The sequence below is a fragment of the Bos indicus x Bos taurus genome, chromosome 10 (genome assembly GCF_003369695.1).
Source record: "Bos indicus x Bos taurus breed Angus x Brahman F1 hybrid chromosome 10, Bos_hybrid_MaternalHap_v2.0, whole genome shotgun sequence".
Lineage (NCBI taxonomy): Eukaryota > Metazoa > Chordata > Mammalia > Artiodactyla > Bovidae > Bos > Bos indicus x Bos taurus.
The window spans coordinates 86209489-86226800 of record NC_040085.1 but is presented as its reverse complement, the minus strand read 5'-3'; the positions used below and the strand labels follow the sequence as shown (position 1 = coordinate 86226800).

The window sequence follows — 17312 nt, the reverse complement described above, 5'->3', positions numbered from 1 at the left end:
TTTCATATCTTTATTTATTTGTTGAACATTCTAGAGTTCTTCTACTTTAGCTCCTAGTCATTCTGTTAAAGCTCTTGCTTCAGCAATCCCATTCTAAATTTGCCAAAACTCCTTCTTGCTTTTGATTAGTAAATTTATCTGATATTATTAATTAGAAATTTAAAAATAATACCGTGTTTCTGAACAGACTTTTCTGGAGAAATGTTCTGTTTGTTCAATTTGGTCTTTGTGTGTGTGTGTGCTATTGATATGCACTTCATTTTTCTCAAATGTCTGGTAATTATTGTGGTTCATTTTTAATTTTTGATTAAAGAAAGAAGATGGTTCATGTCAGCAAATTATGTAGATCTCTCTCCACCTTTCCCTGGCTGGGCACTGATATTGATACCTTTGCATCAATGACCCGGCTTCACTTAACAATGTGAGGGAGGAAGTGGGCAAGTGAGTTCAGTTCTCTGCTTCCTGCCCCCCGCCCCGGACCAGAAACTTAGCCCTATCTACACTGAACATTCACTTTCTTTACAATCAGTTTCTTGATTTCAACCTGGGCAGAACCCTGAATATGTCAGTTGTTCTAACTAAATGGAATGAGAGGGGATGGGAGGGGCCAGGTGAGATGGACTTGCAATTAATTACATAAGTCGCCTCTTAGACCTGTGACTTCCAGACCTGGGGGTCTCTTGGGACTCTGCAGGGAAGCCTGTCCTTCCACTGCTCCAGCCTTATCCTGTGAATGAGTTCTAGGCTGTGACCTTCTGCACCCTAAGTCATCCATCAACTCAAGGCCAGAAATTTTCCATCTTTCGGAGAGTGATCAAAGCCTTGGGTGTGTTGTTGGTACCATTTCTCCTGTTCACAATACAGTTTCGGTTTGATCTCATTTTATATTTTCTCACTATCATTTCAGTGAAATTTGGAAAAGGAAGGTTGATAGATCCCAGGCCTTGTTCACCACTTTGAGTTGGAACTTTATATCTTTTGAAACAATGCATTGCTACCAAGTTTTTCCTGTCTATTTAGGTATTTAGAATGAATGAGAATCAGTCCACTGTGTTATAATTTTTTCTTCAAAGACTTCAAACAGGATTATTTTTTCCCACAGTTATTGTTTTTAATTCTAATGATTCAGTTTTATCTTCTTGCCCTCGCTTTTACTATATTGCCACTATCATGGTGCTACCTTGTAATAGACTCTTCTAATCAGCTGCTTCTGATATGTAGCAGATTATCCATTGAGCAAGAGTCAAACTTTGAGAGATTTTTGAGAAACTCCTTTGAGCAACATGTACAAACCTTAGGGCATGAATTTTGTGACATCTGTGTGACTGACCTGAGGCTATTTGTCTTTATGACTTGGTTCCACATTTAGATAGCTGAAATATTTAGGTAGTTACCAAGTTAAACTAACTCTGACCAGGTCTTGTATTAATAGATGTATTATCTTCATTAAGGGCTAGCCGGGTGGCTTAGGTGGTAAAGAATCTGCCTGTAATGTGGGAGACCCAGGTTTGATCCCTGGGTCAGAAAGATCCCCTGGAGAAGGGAATGGCAACCCACTGCAGTATTCTTGCCTGGAGAAACCCACGGACAGAGCAGCCTGGTGGGCCACAGTCCGTGGGGTCCCGAAGAGTGAGACATGACTGAGTGTCTAACACATAGCGTTTTCATTGCTTACTGAAAGTTGCTCAGTTGTGGCTGACTCTTTGTGACCCCATGGATTGTAGCCTGCCAGGCTCCTCTGTCCATGGAATTCTCCAGACCAGAATACTGGAGTGGGTAGCCATTCCCCTCTTCAGGGGATCTTCCCAACCCAGGAATTGAACCCAGGTCTCCCGCATGGCAGGCAGATTCTTTACCAGCTGAGCCACAGAGCACTATATAAATTCCAAGGGTAAATACCAATCATTTTTTTCTCTTAGATGTCATTGCCTGTCAGTGAATCATAATTTATTTTACCATGAGTAAATTTTTTCACATAAAGACCATTTACAACCAAGATACAATGTTATACTTAAGTTATTCGTAGTCAATAATTTTTTGATATGGATTTATTAGGTAGTTAGAATAGAAAACAGGAGTCTAAAATGGCGGTGGCTAAAAGACAAGGTAGAGAAAAGCCCGTGAAAATAGAACAAAGAAAGGTCAAAGGAAGGTCTGAGGACCGGAGTGAGAACTTCAGATAGAACAAACAGCACTTCTGCTGCTGCTGCTGCTAAGTCACTTCAGTTGTGTCCAACTCTGTGCGACCCCACAGACAGCAGCCCACCAGGCTCCCCCCGTCCCTGGGATTCTCCAGGCAAGAACACTGGAGTGGGTTGCCATTTCCTTCTCCAGTGCATGAAAGTGAAAAGTGAAAGTGAAGTTGCTCAGTCATGTCCAACTCTTCGTGACCGCATGGACTGCAGCCCACCAGGCCCCTCCATCCATGAGATTTTCCAGGTAACAGTACTGGAGTGGAGTGCCATCGCCCTTTCCGACAGCACTCCTGGCTAGCCCAATTTGCATAGGGCAGGCCCAGGGGGAGGGAAAAACATATAAAAAGAGGAGCCAAAGGGCTCTCTCTCTCCCCTACACGCTGGTGCGCTCATCCACTCTTCTTTTTTGTGTCTTTGGGTTGGCATGCCCTCACGCTTTGAGGATGGATTCTCCTGCTATCTTCTAAATAAAATAGAGCTGTAACACTGATTCGTCTAAGAGCTATAACACGTTTGTCCAAGACCCGAGAGCTGTGATGCGCTGAGGGCTTTAATGTCCATCGCTCCAAATCTTTGTTGTGACGAGACAGAACCGAGGAGCACACACTCGCCTGACGATTTATTACCCAATGTTTTCCTGTCTTTAGTTTTAGCTCACAGATTATAAAAGAAATACTTTAGGACTCAGCACACAGGAAGAAAATTTACTTCATGTCACAAATGCAAACTTTAGCAACAAATCTGTAGAAGTTACTTTTTCTAGGAATGTATTATTTCAACTACTCAAGGTAAAACATTATCAGAATGTGATGTTTCAAGATGTCACAGATGAAAAGCACATGTCAAAGGTAACACATTTGTTTAATTTCATTAGTTACAATTAATTTGTGAATAAGTCATGACTTTAGGTGTGTATATCATTTCTACTGAAATGTCTAATCCACATCTCAATGATAATCAGGAATGTGTATGGCTATTGAGAGATTCCAGGTGAGTCAGGGTCACCATCTCTGGGGGCCCATTGGGCCCACCAACCCTGCTCCACAGACTTAACAAAAGATTTTAATTCATGCTGTGGTTTTAATCCATAGTGTGCTTCATGAGCACTGAGAAGCAAATGCTGTCTCTGCTTAGAATGAAATTAAGGGGCTGTCTTGACAGATAACCTGGAGAATACATCTGTGATAAAAATCCTGTCCATATTAAGTAAGGGAGCACTGTTGGGGAATATAGACTTTAATGTCCAGTGGTCAACAAGATTGGAAAAAGCTGACAGTTTCAGAGAGTAGAAACCTGTCTTGATTGTTTTAGTGTTGTATCATATTTCTTTACTTAGCCAATCCCCGAAGACAAGTTAAATGTTTCAAGTGAATTTTCACAGTGAAGTAGTAACTAACCAGCATTTGCAAAAACCACCTTTTATGTTATTTATTCATTATACTGTGTGTATCCGCCTGCTTTTGGCCTGATAATGATAGCTGTGTAGGTCTAGGAATTAGATGAGTGATTCAGAGCCAGCTTGATATGTTGGTCATTTACTAGAATTTCTGGTTCAGATCATAACCAAAAAATGAAACAAAGAAAACATTTCCTGGGTCACATGTCTAGGCTCCAAAGAGAAGGAGATGGCAGTGCTGAAAGATGGGAAAAACAGATTCTGCTTCCTTATTGTTTTTCTCTCTCTTCCTCATGGCAACCTATGTTTTGAGGGGGAGGGTTATCCATGGAGTTTTAAAACTGGAAGAGGCCGTTAAGCTCCTTCATTTCTACAGACTGCAGAGGCCCAGTAAGTTGGCCAAGGTCCAACAGTAAATGGATGTCCAGCCTGCTTTATTAATAAGCAAGTGATCTAGAATGCCCAGCTCATAATTCCCACTTGCCATTTAGAAATACTTTCTAGAATGCATGTTTTTAATGCCAGAAGACTGGCCAAGAAGAGCACTTCTTAGTTTGCTCAGCCACAACAGCTGAAATCTTGCCAGTTTTCCCAGGCAACAGTTGGTTCCCATCAGGTAGATTCTTGTGAAGAGATGATTACGTTTCAGAGTCAGAAAAAAAAAACAAAGCCTTCTCCTCCCCTTCATGTGTCAAAACGGCTGTTCCTTGTATGATGTCCTCTTGGACGTTTCAGTTTCGTGAAAATCAAACTCTCTTGGGTTGTATCAATGAGCGTGAAATTGAACTGAACCAACACGGAGTCAGTTTTATCTTGTGGTCACCAACCAAGTTAATAGCATTTGCCATTTGCTAAATCTTTAGTATGAAATGCTATATAAAAGTGAGAAAGTGCAATGTCAACATGGCTCAGTTGATATGTATTAAGCATTTTACACAGTGTCATCGCTGCACTTAACATCCAGTAAATCTTCCAGGAAGTATGGATTACTGTGATATCACCTGGAATTCAGACACGCCGGTTGCCTCTCTTCCTTCTTGGAGGCAATGATTAGGTTACTGCTAGTCCCTCTCCAGACATGAACATTATCTACAGATTAGATCAGCCACGTGTTGTGTTGATGGTTGGAATGATGCTCAAAAAACCAGCCTAAGTCCTTGTACCACTTACAAAACTGTTTGCTTATACTCTTTTGAGGTTTGGTCCTGCTGCTTTGGGGTTAGATGAGAGTTTTCAAGCAGCTCATAGTCATCCTGCACATTGGGGAGACTCTGCCTCACATCTGGGGGAACCTTTTGGACCCGAATACCAGTGCTGTTCTTTGGAGAAACTCTCTGACCCCGGTATGCCTGAGCCTGGCGTTTACAGATGCCAAACTTGCTGAGCAGCATAAACACATCCCTCTGGAAGGCTTTGGTGAAAATGGCATAGAGGAATGGATTGGCACAGGAGTTAAGTGGGTAGAAGAGGACCAGCAAGATTTTGGAATTGGTAACGGTGATGAGAGGCTTGTTCATAAGGGCCGACAGAGCGTAGAAAGAGATTGGGGCCATGCACATGAAGTCAGTGAAGATCAACACAGCCATCCTTTTGGCAATTCTGGTATCTTTGTCCCCCGGGTTGTAGTGGGGATTTCGGACTGTGATGTAGATCTTCACGTAACAGGCACAGACGATGATAAAGGCAATGATGTTGAGTAACAGAACAAGGATAATGTACGCCAGGGCAAGAGGAGTCTCGGTGTCCATGGGCAGGCAGATGCTGACCTTGGCATAGCTGCTTATTCCCACCAAAGGGAGCAGGGCGAGCAGGAAGCAGCAAACCCAGCCCCCCAGCATGATGACATAGGCGTGCCAGAGGCGGATCTTGCGGTCCAGGCGCATGGCGAAGGTGATGGCGTGCCAGCGCTCCAAGGTGATGACCGTCAGCGTGTACACAGACAGCTCGCTGGCAAAGACGGTGAAGAAGCCAGCTGTGTTGCAGCCAGGGCCTGTCTGCCAGTCAATGGCATGGTTGTAGTACTCAGACTGAGTGTAGAGGTCTACGGAGGCGATGAGGAGCAGATACAACCCCATGCAGAAGTCTGCAAAGGCCAGGTTGCACATGAGGAAGCGTGGGACGGTCAGCTTGTAGTGGCTCGTGAGGAGGATGACCAGGACGAAGACGTTGCCCAGGAGAGCCAGCAGACTCACAAACCACACCACGATTCTCAGGAACTTGTAGCCCATGATGTCCTCACAGGGGTTGAACTCATCCGACTTGGGGGTACACACCATGTCCTCACTGCCCCCACACACGGTATAGTCGTAATGGCTGTCAAAGGCCTGCAGGGTCTCCTCCTGGGGGTTTTTGAGCTGTTGGCCAAAACCGATGATCTCATCTTCTTGCTCCTCAAAGAAGACATAGTAATGAGAGTTGCTGTGGGTATCTTGGAACTTGGAGTTCTCCTTGTACCCAGCACTGCCATCACCCAGATCCTCATATTCCTGGTAGAAGGGACCATTCAAAGCACTTGCGGATTTTCTCTGACGCAGGCCCCGAATACTGCTCTCGTTACACATTAAAGACTGAAGGATTCTGCAAGGCAGTGGATAGAAAGTCACCACTTGTTGGAAACCCACTAATGGTCCCCACCACACTTAGCAAAATGTGCAGACTACATAGTGTGATACACAGGATTCTACAGGATCCGGTCAGGCCTGTCTCTCCTGCACCATTTCCTGTTACTGTCCCTCCCCAAGTATGACCCACTGACGTGCTGTCCTTATTGCTCTTCTGCAACCAGTTCAAGAACAGCAGTGATTTAAAAAAATAAAAAAAATCATGGATACTAGAGCCAGTCTGCCTAGGTTAGGACCTGATTCTACTATTTCCTGGTTATTTCACCTTGGGAAGGTCTGTGAGTATTGGTTTATTATTGTATAGAATGGGAAAGTGAGCGACAACTCAAATTGTCTTTCCTCAGAAGAGCCTTTCTTCCTCTTCTTTAATAAACTGTCTGCCCCTTGTGCTCATTTCCCTCGTAGCACTATCTGAGATCTTACTTGTTTGCCTGTTTCTTTTCTGACTTCCATGCTAGAATGTAAACAAAATGCCAGAAGGCTCTGGTCTGTCCTATTCATTGCTGTGGGTAGGACAGTGCCGGGCACATAACAGGTGCTCAATAAATGTTTACTGAACAGATGAATAAGGGACACTATTGTGCAGGACTGCTTACAGAAGTAAGCTTTAGTGTTTCACTAGCCCACCAGGTTGATCCCAAAGAGATTCTTTAGATGGCTTCAGCTGCTGCACAGATTCGTCTATGGAGTGGTGTTTAAAATCTGCAGCGGACTGCCTGTTCTACCTTGTTTGGAGGTTCATGAGAAATCATTCCTGTCTCTCCTGCATCACTGCCTAAAATCCTCCCCTCCTCTGCTTTGATCCAGAGATACAAGCCTTATTTCTTATCTATAAACACTTTTGGTCTGCAGAGTCATTGTGTCCCATGGACTTCATGTTTCTTACGGACGCTTCCAAATTCTTCTCCACCTGTTTTGCAAACAACATAACTTCTTCCTCATACCCAGATATTAATTCATCTTCCACCAAAACCTTTTGTTACTTAATCCAGACACTGCCACTTACCCTCTGATTTTCTTCTGATTCTTAAAAGCGCAGCAGTGGCTCGGATAAGAAAGGTCAGCCCGTGTGAGGTGAAGGAAACTCAAGGAAAGAGGAAGTTTCCTTAGAGTCCAAGTGTTTCTTGCTATCAATTCCTTCAGGTGTTCCAGGCCTTTGGATGGTAGGGCTGTGACACTGGTATAAGAGATGTCCCTGAGAGGGAGACACAGTGATCAGAGGGTGAGCAACCAGGACCTTTTAGAATTCAGACAGGTCTGAGATTCACAGGGAGATGACTGATTAGCCTTCTACTGAACATGCCCTCTGAGATATTACACACAGCCACTGGTCTAAGGAGGGATAATATGCTTCTAAGTTGATATGCTACCAGGGACTCCCCTTTTAATAAACTTTTAGACGGGAGTATAAGTGCTTTACAGTGCTGTATTAGCTTCTGCTTTACAACAAGGTGAATCAGCTATATGTATACATGAACATATATCCCCTCCTTCTTTAGCTTCCCTCCCACCCACCCCGTCCCCACCCTACCCCTCTAGGGCATCACAGAGCACCGAGCTGAGCTCCCTGTGCTATATGGCAGCTTCCCACTAGCTAGCTATTTTACACATGGTAGTGTATATCAGTTCAGTTCAGTCGCTCAGTCGTGTCCAATTCTTTGTGACCCCATGAACTGCAGCACGCCAGGCCTCCCTGTCCATCACCAACTCCTGGAGCTTACTCAAACTCCCGTCCATCGAGTCGGTAATGCCATCCAACCATCTCATCAACCTCTGTCGTCCCCTTCTCCTCCCGCCTTCAGTCTTTCCCAGCATCAGGGTCTTTTTAAATGAGTCAGTTCTTTTCATCAGGTGGCCAAAGTATTGAAGCTTCAGCTTCAGTCCTTTCAATGAATATTCAGGACTGATTTCCTTTAGGATGGACTAGTTGGATCTCCTTGCAGTCCAAGGGACTCTCAAGAGTCTTCTTCAACACCACAGTTCAAAAGCATTAATTCTTCAGCACTCAGCTTTCTTTATAGTCCAACTCTCACATCTATACAAGACTACTGGAAAACCCATAGCCTTGACTATCCGGACCTCTGTTGGGAAAGTAATGTATATGTGTATATATGTATATATATATCTATATATATGTATATGTGTTCATATGTTTCTGTGCTACTCCTGAGTTCATTCCACTCTCTCCCACCCCTACTGTGTCCACAAGTCTGTTCTCTACATCCACGTCTTTATTCCTGGGACTCTCATGTTTATTGCTTAGAACTCCAGTATCAATAAAAATAATAAATAGTACATCAGACATTTTGTTTTACCCATTGCAACACACACAAACTCTTGGAATCAGAGACAGTTGTCAATTTTACTCTGGAAAACTACACCATATAACTACTAACGGATCTCAGGAGGCAAGAGAATAAATCTGAACAGGCTCAAAGGGCCTGTTGCTCCCAGTCTCTGTGGGGACTAGGGTTTGGGGACTGATAAATTACTTGTTGATCTGGATCAATACCAGTATCATGAAAATCTTCTAATGATACAGAGCTTAGGAGTCATAACCAGTTACATGGTAAATTCATGACAGGTCAATTTCACCATTCTTTACAAGATTCTAAATGTATTCCTGGAAAGAAAACTCTAGTGTTTATATTAACAATCTGAAATGAGACTCAGTAGAAGTAGTGTTAGTCGCTCAGTCATGTCCGACTCTTTGTGACCCCACAAACTGTACCCCACCAGGCTCCTCTGTCCATGGGATTCTGCAGGCAAGAATACTGGACCCAGGGATCAAACCCTGGTCTCCTGCATTGCAGACAGTTTCTTTACCATATGAGCTACAGGGAAGATCTACTGTTTATATTAACAATCTGAAATGAGATTCAAGGTACTTCCAAAAACAGTGGGGGAGATAGTGAAGCTGGGAGAGTGTAGACATTAGTGTTAGTTACTAAGGTAGCATTACTTCGTGGCTTGTAGACATTTTCTGCTCTTTTCTCTGTTCAAGAGTCCAGCTTATGTATCTTGCTCCATCATTTTTACTTGCATTGAATAATGGATTGAATAAACCACAAATATTTAACCTAGTGCCTCTCTTATTTTATATTTTATCAGTGTTCATTACATATTCTTTTTATACTCATATTTTTATATGCCATATAATTAGCACGGAATATTAAACTGATTAGCAAATGAATTCCAATATTTACAGCTTCTTCCTCCACATCACGGTAACTGAACTTTACTGGGATTTACCTTCTCAAGGTTCAAGGCTGCTAGAACTTGCTGCTGTTGTTCCGTTGCTACGTTGTATCTGACTCTTTGTGACCATGGACTTTTGCATGCCGGGCTTCCTTGTCCTTCATGTCTCCAGGAGTTTGCTCAAACTTATGTCCGTTGAATTGGTGATGCTATTGAACCACCTCATCCTCTGTCACCCCCTTTTCCTCCTGCCTTCAATCTTTCCCAACATCAGGGCCTTTTCCAATGAGTTGGCTTTTCGCATCAGGTGGCCAAAATACTGGCGCTTCAGCTTCAGCAACAGTCCTTCCAATAAATATTCAGGGTTGATTTCCTTTGGGAATGATTGGTTTGACCTGTTCCCAGTCCAAGGAACTCTCACAAGTCTTCTGCAGCACTACACTTTGAAAGCGTAAGTTCTCCGGCGCTCAGCCTTCTGTATGGTGCTATTTCTCTTCTCTTCCCTGGTAGCATGTTGGACGTCTTCCAACCTGGGGGGCTCATCTTCTGGGGTCATATCTTTTTTGCCTTTTCACACTGTTCATGGGGTTCTCGAGGCAAGAATATTGGAGTGATTTGCCATTCCCTCCTCGAGGAGGGACCACGTTTTGTCAGAACTCTCCACCATGACGTGTCTGTCTTGGGTGACCCTACAAGGCATGGCTCATAATTTCATTGACCTATGCAAGCCTCTTTGCCACCAGAGAGCTGTGATCCATGAAGGGGAGAACTTGCTACGTGAGTTTTATTAACATGAGATTTGCGTGTTAACTCTATTCACTGTGGAACTGTGATTCTTGGGGGAGGGTATCATGTTTACCATTTTGTTTTATATTTACTTTTTATTTCTGGGACTTCCCTGATGGCCCAGTGGTTAAGAGTCCACCTTGCAATACAGGGGATGCAGGTTCAATCCCCTGTTGGGAAACTGAGATCCCACATGGAAGGGGGCAACTAAGCCCTCCGTTGCAGCTTCTGAGCCCGTGCGTCCCAGAGCCGTGCCCCACCACTAGAGAGTCTGGGCACCACCACAGAAGTTCCTCACGATGCAGCGAAAATCCCATGTGCCACCACTAAGACCTGGCCCAGCTAAATAAATAGTTTTAAAAATTTAAAAATCCATATATTGGCATTTCCCAAACTTCCCTGGGGGGGTAACAATTGCTCTTTGTGCTTGTTGTTTTATGACCTCCAGGTGATTTTTAACCTTTGGAAAACAGGCATATATGAATAACTTCCTAGCCGGTGAAAGAGTTGAGGAATGAAGCACAGCTGTGAGGGAAATGCGGTTGGACTTTGCTCTCCTGCCTGTCCTGTTGACGCATACCTTTCTCTTTTAACTGTGCTGTCTTTGTGGCGTGGCCACCTTTCTGCCTCCAGTTTTCTGGAAGCCACTTATGTGTCTCTTTTCTGTCAGTGAAACAAGAGAGCATCTCTTGGCTCCCTTTCTCTGCTTTGCTGTCTGTTGGATACACTGGTTGTGAGTGTTCATCTGAAGGTGTTTATCCTTCCAAGGAATGTGTCTGCATTTTAAAAGATATTTCTTAAGGAACCACTTTAATAACCGTTCCAGTTACTGCATGACAAAAATACCCCCAAACTAAGTGGTATCAAACCATTTTGTATTATAAGCATAGCTTTTATGGGCCAGGATTTAGAACAGGGTGTGGAGGGGATGGTTTGTGTCTGTTCCTGCTGTCTGGGGCTCAGCTGGGCAGACTCGGTGGTTAGGGTGGCTCAGTGGCTGGGGGCTCCGTCAGACTGCTTCACTTGCATGTTCTGGTGTCAGGGCTGAGACGGCTCAACCCTGCATTCAGCTGAGATTGCAGATGTGGCTTCTCCCAGTGGTTTGAGCTTCTCACAAAATGGTGGCTTACTTATGAGAGAGATCATCTGGAGAGAGGCCATTCCAGGAGCATCGGTAGATTCAAGGGCAGGAGATTCTGAGCCTCATGGCTTGAGCTAATAGCATCTCTTGCTCCTATAGTGGTCTTGTCAGTTACTTGCCTCCAAACCACTCTCCACACGGTAGCCAGGGGAGTCGTCACATATGAGTGAAGCAAGGTCGCGTTCCTGCTCAAAACCTTGCAGTGACTTCCTAACGTACCGTGAATCACGTCTACCCTTCCTCCCATGCTTGCCAGCGCCCTGCAGATCCGTGGCCTTTCTCTCCTCTCCAACCTCGTCTCAAGGGCCAAAGCCATTTGCAGCCCAAACTGGATCCACTTAATACTAGGATCGATCTGGAGCCATCTCCCTCCCCATGGGCAGGGGCCACTCGATGTCTCTCTAAGCATCCATTAAGCCCGCTGCTCCGAGAGTGCCCTGAGATGCTGCACTCTCCTGATGCAAGCCACTTCATGCCTGCTCCTTCAACCTTTCCAGAGTCAAGCAAGGGGAACAGCTGCAGCCCCTCACCCTTTGAGAAACAGTTTCAGTTCCCCTGCAGAGATCTAGAGATCGCAGGGAGGAAGGGGGGAGCTCCCTACACTTCTCAATGGACGCATCGCCTCTTCTCTCAAGATGATGGAATGGTTCTTCCCTTTAAGCCTACTGGCATTTCTTTATTTCCTGCCTACCAACTACCATCTTCCAGGACTTGCATCCTTGTGGATTCTCTCTTGTCCTTGCTCAATATTCATGCCACATACATAGGCTATCATGCATATATACACCTGTGAAAAAGATAGCTACTGGGGACCACTATAAAGCATAGGGAGCTCAGCTTGGTGCTCTGTGATGACCTGGAGGGGTGGGAGAGATTGAAGGTGGGAGGAGAAGGGGATGACAGAGGGTGAGATGGTTGGGTGGCATCACTGACTCAATGGACATGAGTCTGGGTAAACTCTGGGAGTTGGTGATGGACAGGGAGGCCTGGCGTGCTGCAGTCATTGGGGTCACAAAGTGTCAGACAGGACTCAGTGACTGAACTAAACTGAACTGAGGAGGGGTGGGAGAAAGTCCAAGAGGAAGGGGATATATGTGTATATATATACACATAAAAGCCTTTTTAGGCATTGTGTCCAATTTACAAATTATGGCAGAAATAGTGAAAGATGTGACTATGTAAAGTTATACACTGTGTTCCGTAAAATACTGCACAGTATAGCATCAAATAATTTAAAAAGGAACATAAATGGAAAAAAAAATATTCATGCCATGAATATTTACAGTAAAATGCAATTGAGCTAGAGCCCAAATCAGATGTCAGGTCAGCTGTTTATATGTCTGCAGAGTCATGGTTCTTATCACTACCATTTTGGTTTAGGTCTGAATTACATTTCAACAGAGTTTTGCATAGACTTCCTAACTCATCTCCCAGAAAGTGTCTACTAACTCTGCCTTCAGACTTAGGAGAGGATGTTCTTTCTAAAACTTGAATCTCATCCTGTTGCTTTCCAGCCTGAAACCCATGGCCTGCAGATTGAAGTTCAGGCTTCTCTCAGTCTCTGCACTCTCTCCAGTGGGAGTCTCTTCCTGAATCCACATGGCTTAGGGATCTTAGTTCCCCAACTAGGGATTGAACCCGCACTGTTGGAAGTGAACAGGCGGAGTCCTGACCACTGGACAGCCAGATAATTCTCTGTAGTATTTTTTCAAGTAATTTCTTAGAAAAGTGATATATGTAAGATATTTTCTGAATCCTGTATGACTAAAAAATGACTTTTTCCCCCCACTCTTAATGAATGTGGGGGAAAGTGTCAATTGATACTTTACCTGGCTATAAATTTTAGATTGCAAATCACTTTCCTTTAGAATTCTTAAGGCTTTACTTTATTGAATTCCAGTACCTGGTGTCCCTTTTGGCTAAATACGATGCCATTCATATTTTTATTCTTTGGTCATTGACTTGTTTCTACTGTCTGATAGCTTTTATAGCTTTCTTTTCTCTCTCAGCTTTATTAAAATATAATTGACATATAACATATTAAGTTTAAAGTGTACAACATGATTTGAGATATGTATACATTGTGAAATGATTATATGGCCTTCTTTACCCTGGTGTGAGAGTTCATGAAAGTGTGCCTTGATACAGATATAGATATATTTTCATTTATTGTACTGGACCCTGGGGTGAAGGGGGTCCCTCCAATTGGAGACCTGTGCTGTTCACCTGTTTGACAATATTTGGCATTGTTCCCAGGATAGCTTGTGCCTCTCATTTCCTTTGTTTTTTCCCTGGAATTCCTGGCAAGTGGAAAAGGGCTGTCCTGGAACCCCTAGACATTTTCTTATAATTTTCTCCTACTATTTTTATTGAATCTTTTGGTAAAATTCTTGACTATATATATCTTCTATGTCTTCTATTGAATTTTTAAAATTAATTAATTTATAAAGTTTACAGCTTTACTGAGGTAATAATTGACCAATAAAAATAATATATATTTATGGTATACAAAGTGATGTTTTGATATGTGTATACATTGTGAAATGATTACCACAATCAAGCTAATTAACATATCCATCACCTTACATAAATGTAATTTTTTGTGTGTGGTGAGAACACTTTATATCTACTCTCTGAGCAAATTTCAAATATGCTATATAGCATTATTAACTATAGTCATCGTGTGAAATACTAGGCTGGATGAATCACACGATAGAATAAAGATTGCAGGAGAAATGCCAACAACCTCAGATATGCAGATAATAGCACTCTGATGGCAGAAAATGAAGAGGAACTTAAGAGCCTCTTGATGAGAGTCAAGGAGGAGAGTGAAAGAGCTGGCTTGAAACTCAACATTCAAAAAACTAAGATCATGGCATCTGGTCCCATCATTTCATGGCAAATAGAAGGGGAAAAAGTGGAAACTGTGAAAGATTTTTTTTTTCTTGGGCTTTAAAATCACTGTGGATGGTGACTGCAGCCATGAAATTAAAAGATGCTTGCTTCTTGGAAGGAAAGCTATGACAAACCTAGACAGTATATTAAAAAGCAGAGACATTACTTTGCCAACAAAGGTCCGTCTAGTCAAGGCTATGGTTTTTCCGGTAGTTGTGTCGGGATGTGAGAGTTGGACCATAAAGAAGGCTGAGCACCAAAGAATTGACGGTTTCAAATTGTGGTGCTGGACAAGACTCTTGAGAGTCCCTTGGACTGCAAGGAGATCAAACCAGTCAATCCTAAAAACAGTCAACCCTCTTGGGAAGGACTGTTGCTGAAGCAGAAGCTCCAATACTTTGGCCACCTGATGTGAAGAGCCGACTCATTAGAAAAGACCCTGATGCTGGGAAAGATTGAAGGCAAAAGGAGGAGGGGGTGGCAGAGGATGAGATGGTTGGATAGCATCTCAACTCAATGGACATGAGTTTGAGCAAACTCCAGGAGACAGTGGAGGACAGAGGATCCTTGCATGTTACAGTCCATTGAGTCAAAAAGAGTCAGACGCAGTTCAGGGAGTGAACAACAAGGCTGTGCCCGAGACTGTCAGAACTTAGGCTTTGTACTTTTTGACCAGCGTTTTCTTATTTTCCTGTCCCCCAGCCCCTGGGAACCACCACTGTACTCTGTTACTATGAATTCCACTCTTTTAGATTCCACAGGTAAGACAGATCATGTGGTATTTGTCTTTCTGTGCCTGGCTTTGAAGATTTTAATTTTAGCTTGACAAGAGCTGGGGCTCTGCTGGTTCTGTTTCCTGTTACAGTTTTTGCACCCAGACTGGTACTTAGAAGACAGAAGGCTCTGAATATATATTTGTCAAATACATTTTTAAAGTGCTTTCTTGTCTTATCTTCCTTTTTTATAGCATGTTTGAAGAAGCACACGCAGCAGTCAGGAGCAGGGGTTTTAAATTCAGACTATCTGGATTTGCATTGTCATTTCCCCACGGACTAAACTTACTATCAGCCACTGAATTATTTTGTCCCTCAGTTTCCTTGTCTTCTTGAGCAGTGGCTCACAGCGTGCTGTCAATAAATATTAACTATTATTATCATTGTCGTTATAGGGATAAAACATCTTCTCAGATTAACCTCAGGTCACTAATCGTTGCTTTGTAAAATGTTCTTTTCTGTTCTCTGCATGCCTTTTGTTGTTCCGGCTCATCCCTGCCCTTGACCCCTCCTGCACATCCATTTGTTTATCTTGGTTTCCATCTTTGAGGTTAGCATTCTTTGAGTGGTGTTCCTCGTTGTCATATTCATGCTTAAGACTGAGGCACTGAAAATCTGATCTCAGGAGCTTGTCTACCAATAGACTTTGCTTTAGGGCAATTTTGTAGGGAACTGGCCATTCTGCTGTTGAGCCCTAAAATGCCAACATGGAGGTCTTTTTCGTTTTAGAGTTTTTCAACTTCTTCAGAAAAGGTACTTCAAATCTCCAGCTTAGAGAGGAGGTACTTGGCAGCTGGTATTTTGCATAAATAGGGTAGAGGGTTACCAGATTGTTGTTGTTTAGTTGCTCAGTCGTGTCCGACTCATTGTGACCCCATGGACTGCAGCCCACCAGGTAAATCTGTCCATGGAATTTTCCTGGCAAGAATACTGGAGTGGGTTGCTATTCCCACGTCCAGGGCATCTTCCCCACCCAGGGATCAAACCAGTGTCTCCTGCATTGGCAGGTGGATTCTTTACCACTGAGCCACCTGGGAAACCCTCATTTCCAGACAGAGACGTAAAATTAGCCCTTTTGTCTTTAGCCCTGTATATCACTCTTGCTACGTCCAGCACCTCTAAATCCCCCCCCCCCCCCACACCCTTCAGAGGTGCTTCAGGGTGAGACAGTTGCCTCTGAATGTGGCTTCCTGTGGGCACTTTAAGCTTTGCCCTCCTTCTTCTCTGCCTTCCCCCAGAATTCTGTAGCTCTCTAGACCACCCATCTGTCCTCATCTGTCCTCTTTGTCCTTGTGGATGTCTATATATTAAAATTTTCTTTCCCACGTTTCTTAAGGGGATCTCAGGAGGGAGGAAAAATAAAAGCTTCGGTTCAATGCATCATCACTGACTTTTAATCACTCTTCCATTTCTCGTGTAGAAATGAACAGGAGGTGAGAATGAACACGTCTTGAGTGCTGAGCCACGCTGGACAACCTCCAAATCTGGAGTTGATGGGGAAAGAGCCTTAGTCTGTGGAAATCCTCTAACTTACCAAGGCAGGGATCATTTTATTTGAAGCTGTATCTCTTCCCATTTGCCTACATTTTTATTTGACCACTTTGAACCCAGAATTTCCTAGTGGTGTACCTTTTCTCAAATAAACCCTTCAGGGTACAGTTAAAATTTGTAAGTGCTGGTACTGGAGTGAGAAGGATATGGAGAGTAGCTGTCAGCCGGCAAGGGACCTGAATTCCTTTGCAAACGTAGCCATGCAGAGTGAAGTCTACAAGCTGGAGGGCCTTGCTCTCCCCTGTCTGACTCTGGCACTTTCCACAAAGAGCTCATCAAGTGAGGGGCACTGAGTTTCAAGAGAATTTGTCTCTACCCAGTATTTACTCACAAAAAGCATGCAGCTGAGCCAAGCCTGGCAGACAGTTTGAAGTCTAATTGCCTAGGTCATGGGAACCTTCTCAAGTTAAGTGTCTAATGAAAATAACAGGACCTGAGTTTGGAGGGAATGAATCCTGCAGGGTTATGTGCTGGGCAAGAATATCACCAAATTTTAAAGATGCCAGGGGGAAAAAAAAAAAAGCCAACTGATATTTGATGTCACAGCAAGAACAAATTGCTTCTCATTAGCAGTTATGTGCTCTAGCATTGCCAAACATTGGAACAATGTCCATTTTTTGTGTGTGAGATGTTTTGTCATGATCAAATACACAGTTAACCTTTGATGAATTCAATTGCAAGTTAAATAAGCACTAATTGGCTCGCCAGTGTTTCAGCAGCAATTACAAGTCTCTTTTATGTCTGCTTGTAATGAAC

At 43.4% G+C, this 17312-nt stretch overlaps 1 protein-coding gene across 1 annotated transcript in view; it reads right to left on the bottom strand.

Moving 5' to 3' along the window:
* Positions 1–2739: 2739 nt before the first annotated feature.
* TSHR (thyroid stimulating hormone receptor) overlaps positions 2740–17312 on the bottom strand; it is a 150157-nt gene continuing 135584 nt past the window's right edge. Inside the window, exons 9-10 of the mRNA XM_027552584.1 lie at positions 7219–7407; positions 2740–6168 (exon numbers count right to left, since the gene is read on the bottom strand). Of these exons, the coding sequence (XP_027408385.1) occupies positions 4758–6168; positions 7219–7407 (1600 nt within the window). The 3' untranslated portion in view covers positions 2740–4757. The remainder of the gene's footprint in view (positions 6169–7218; positions 7408–17312) is intronic.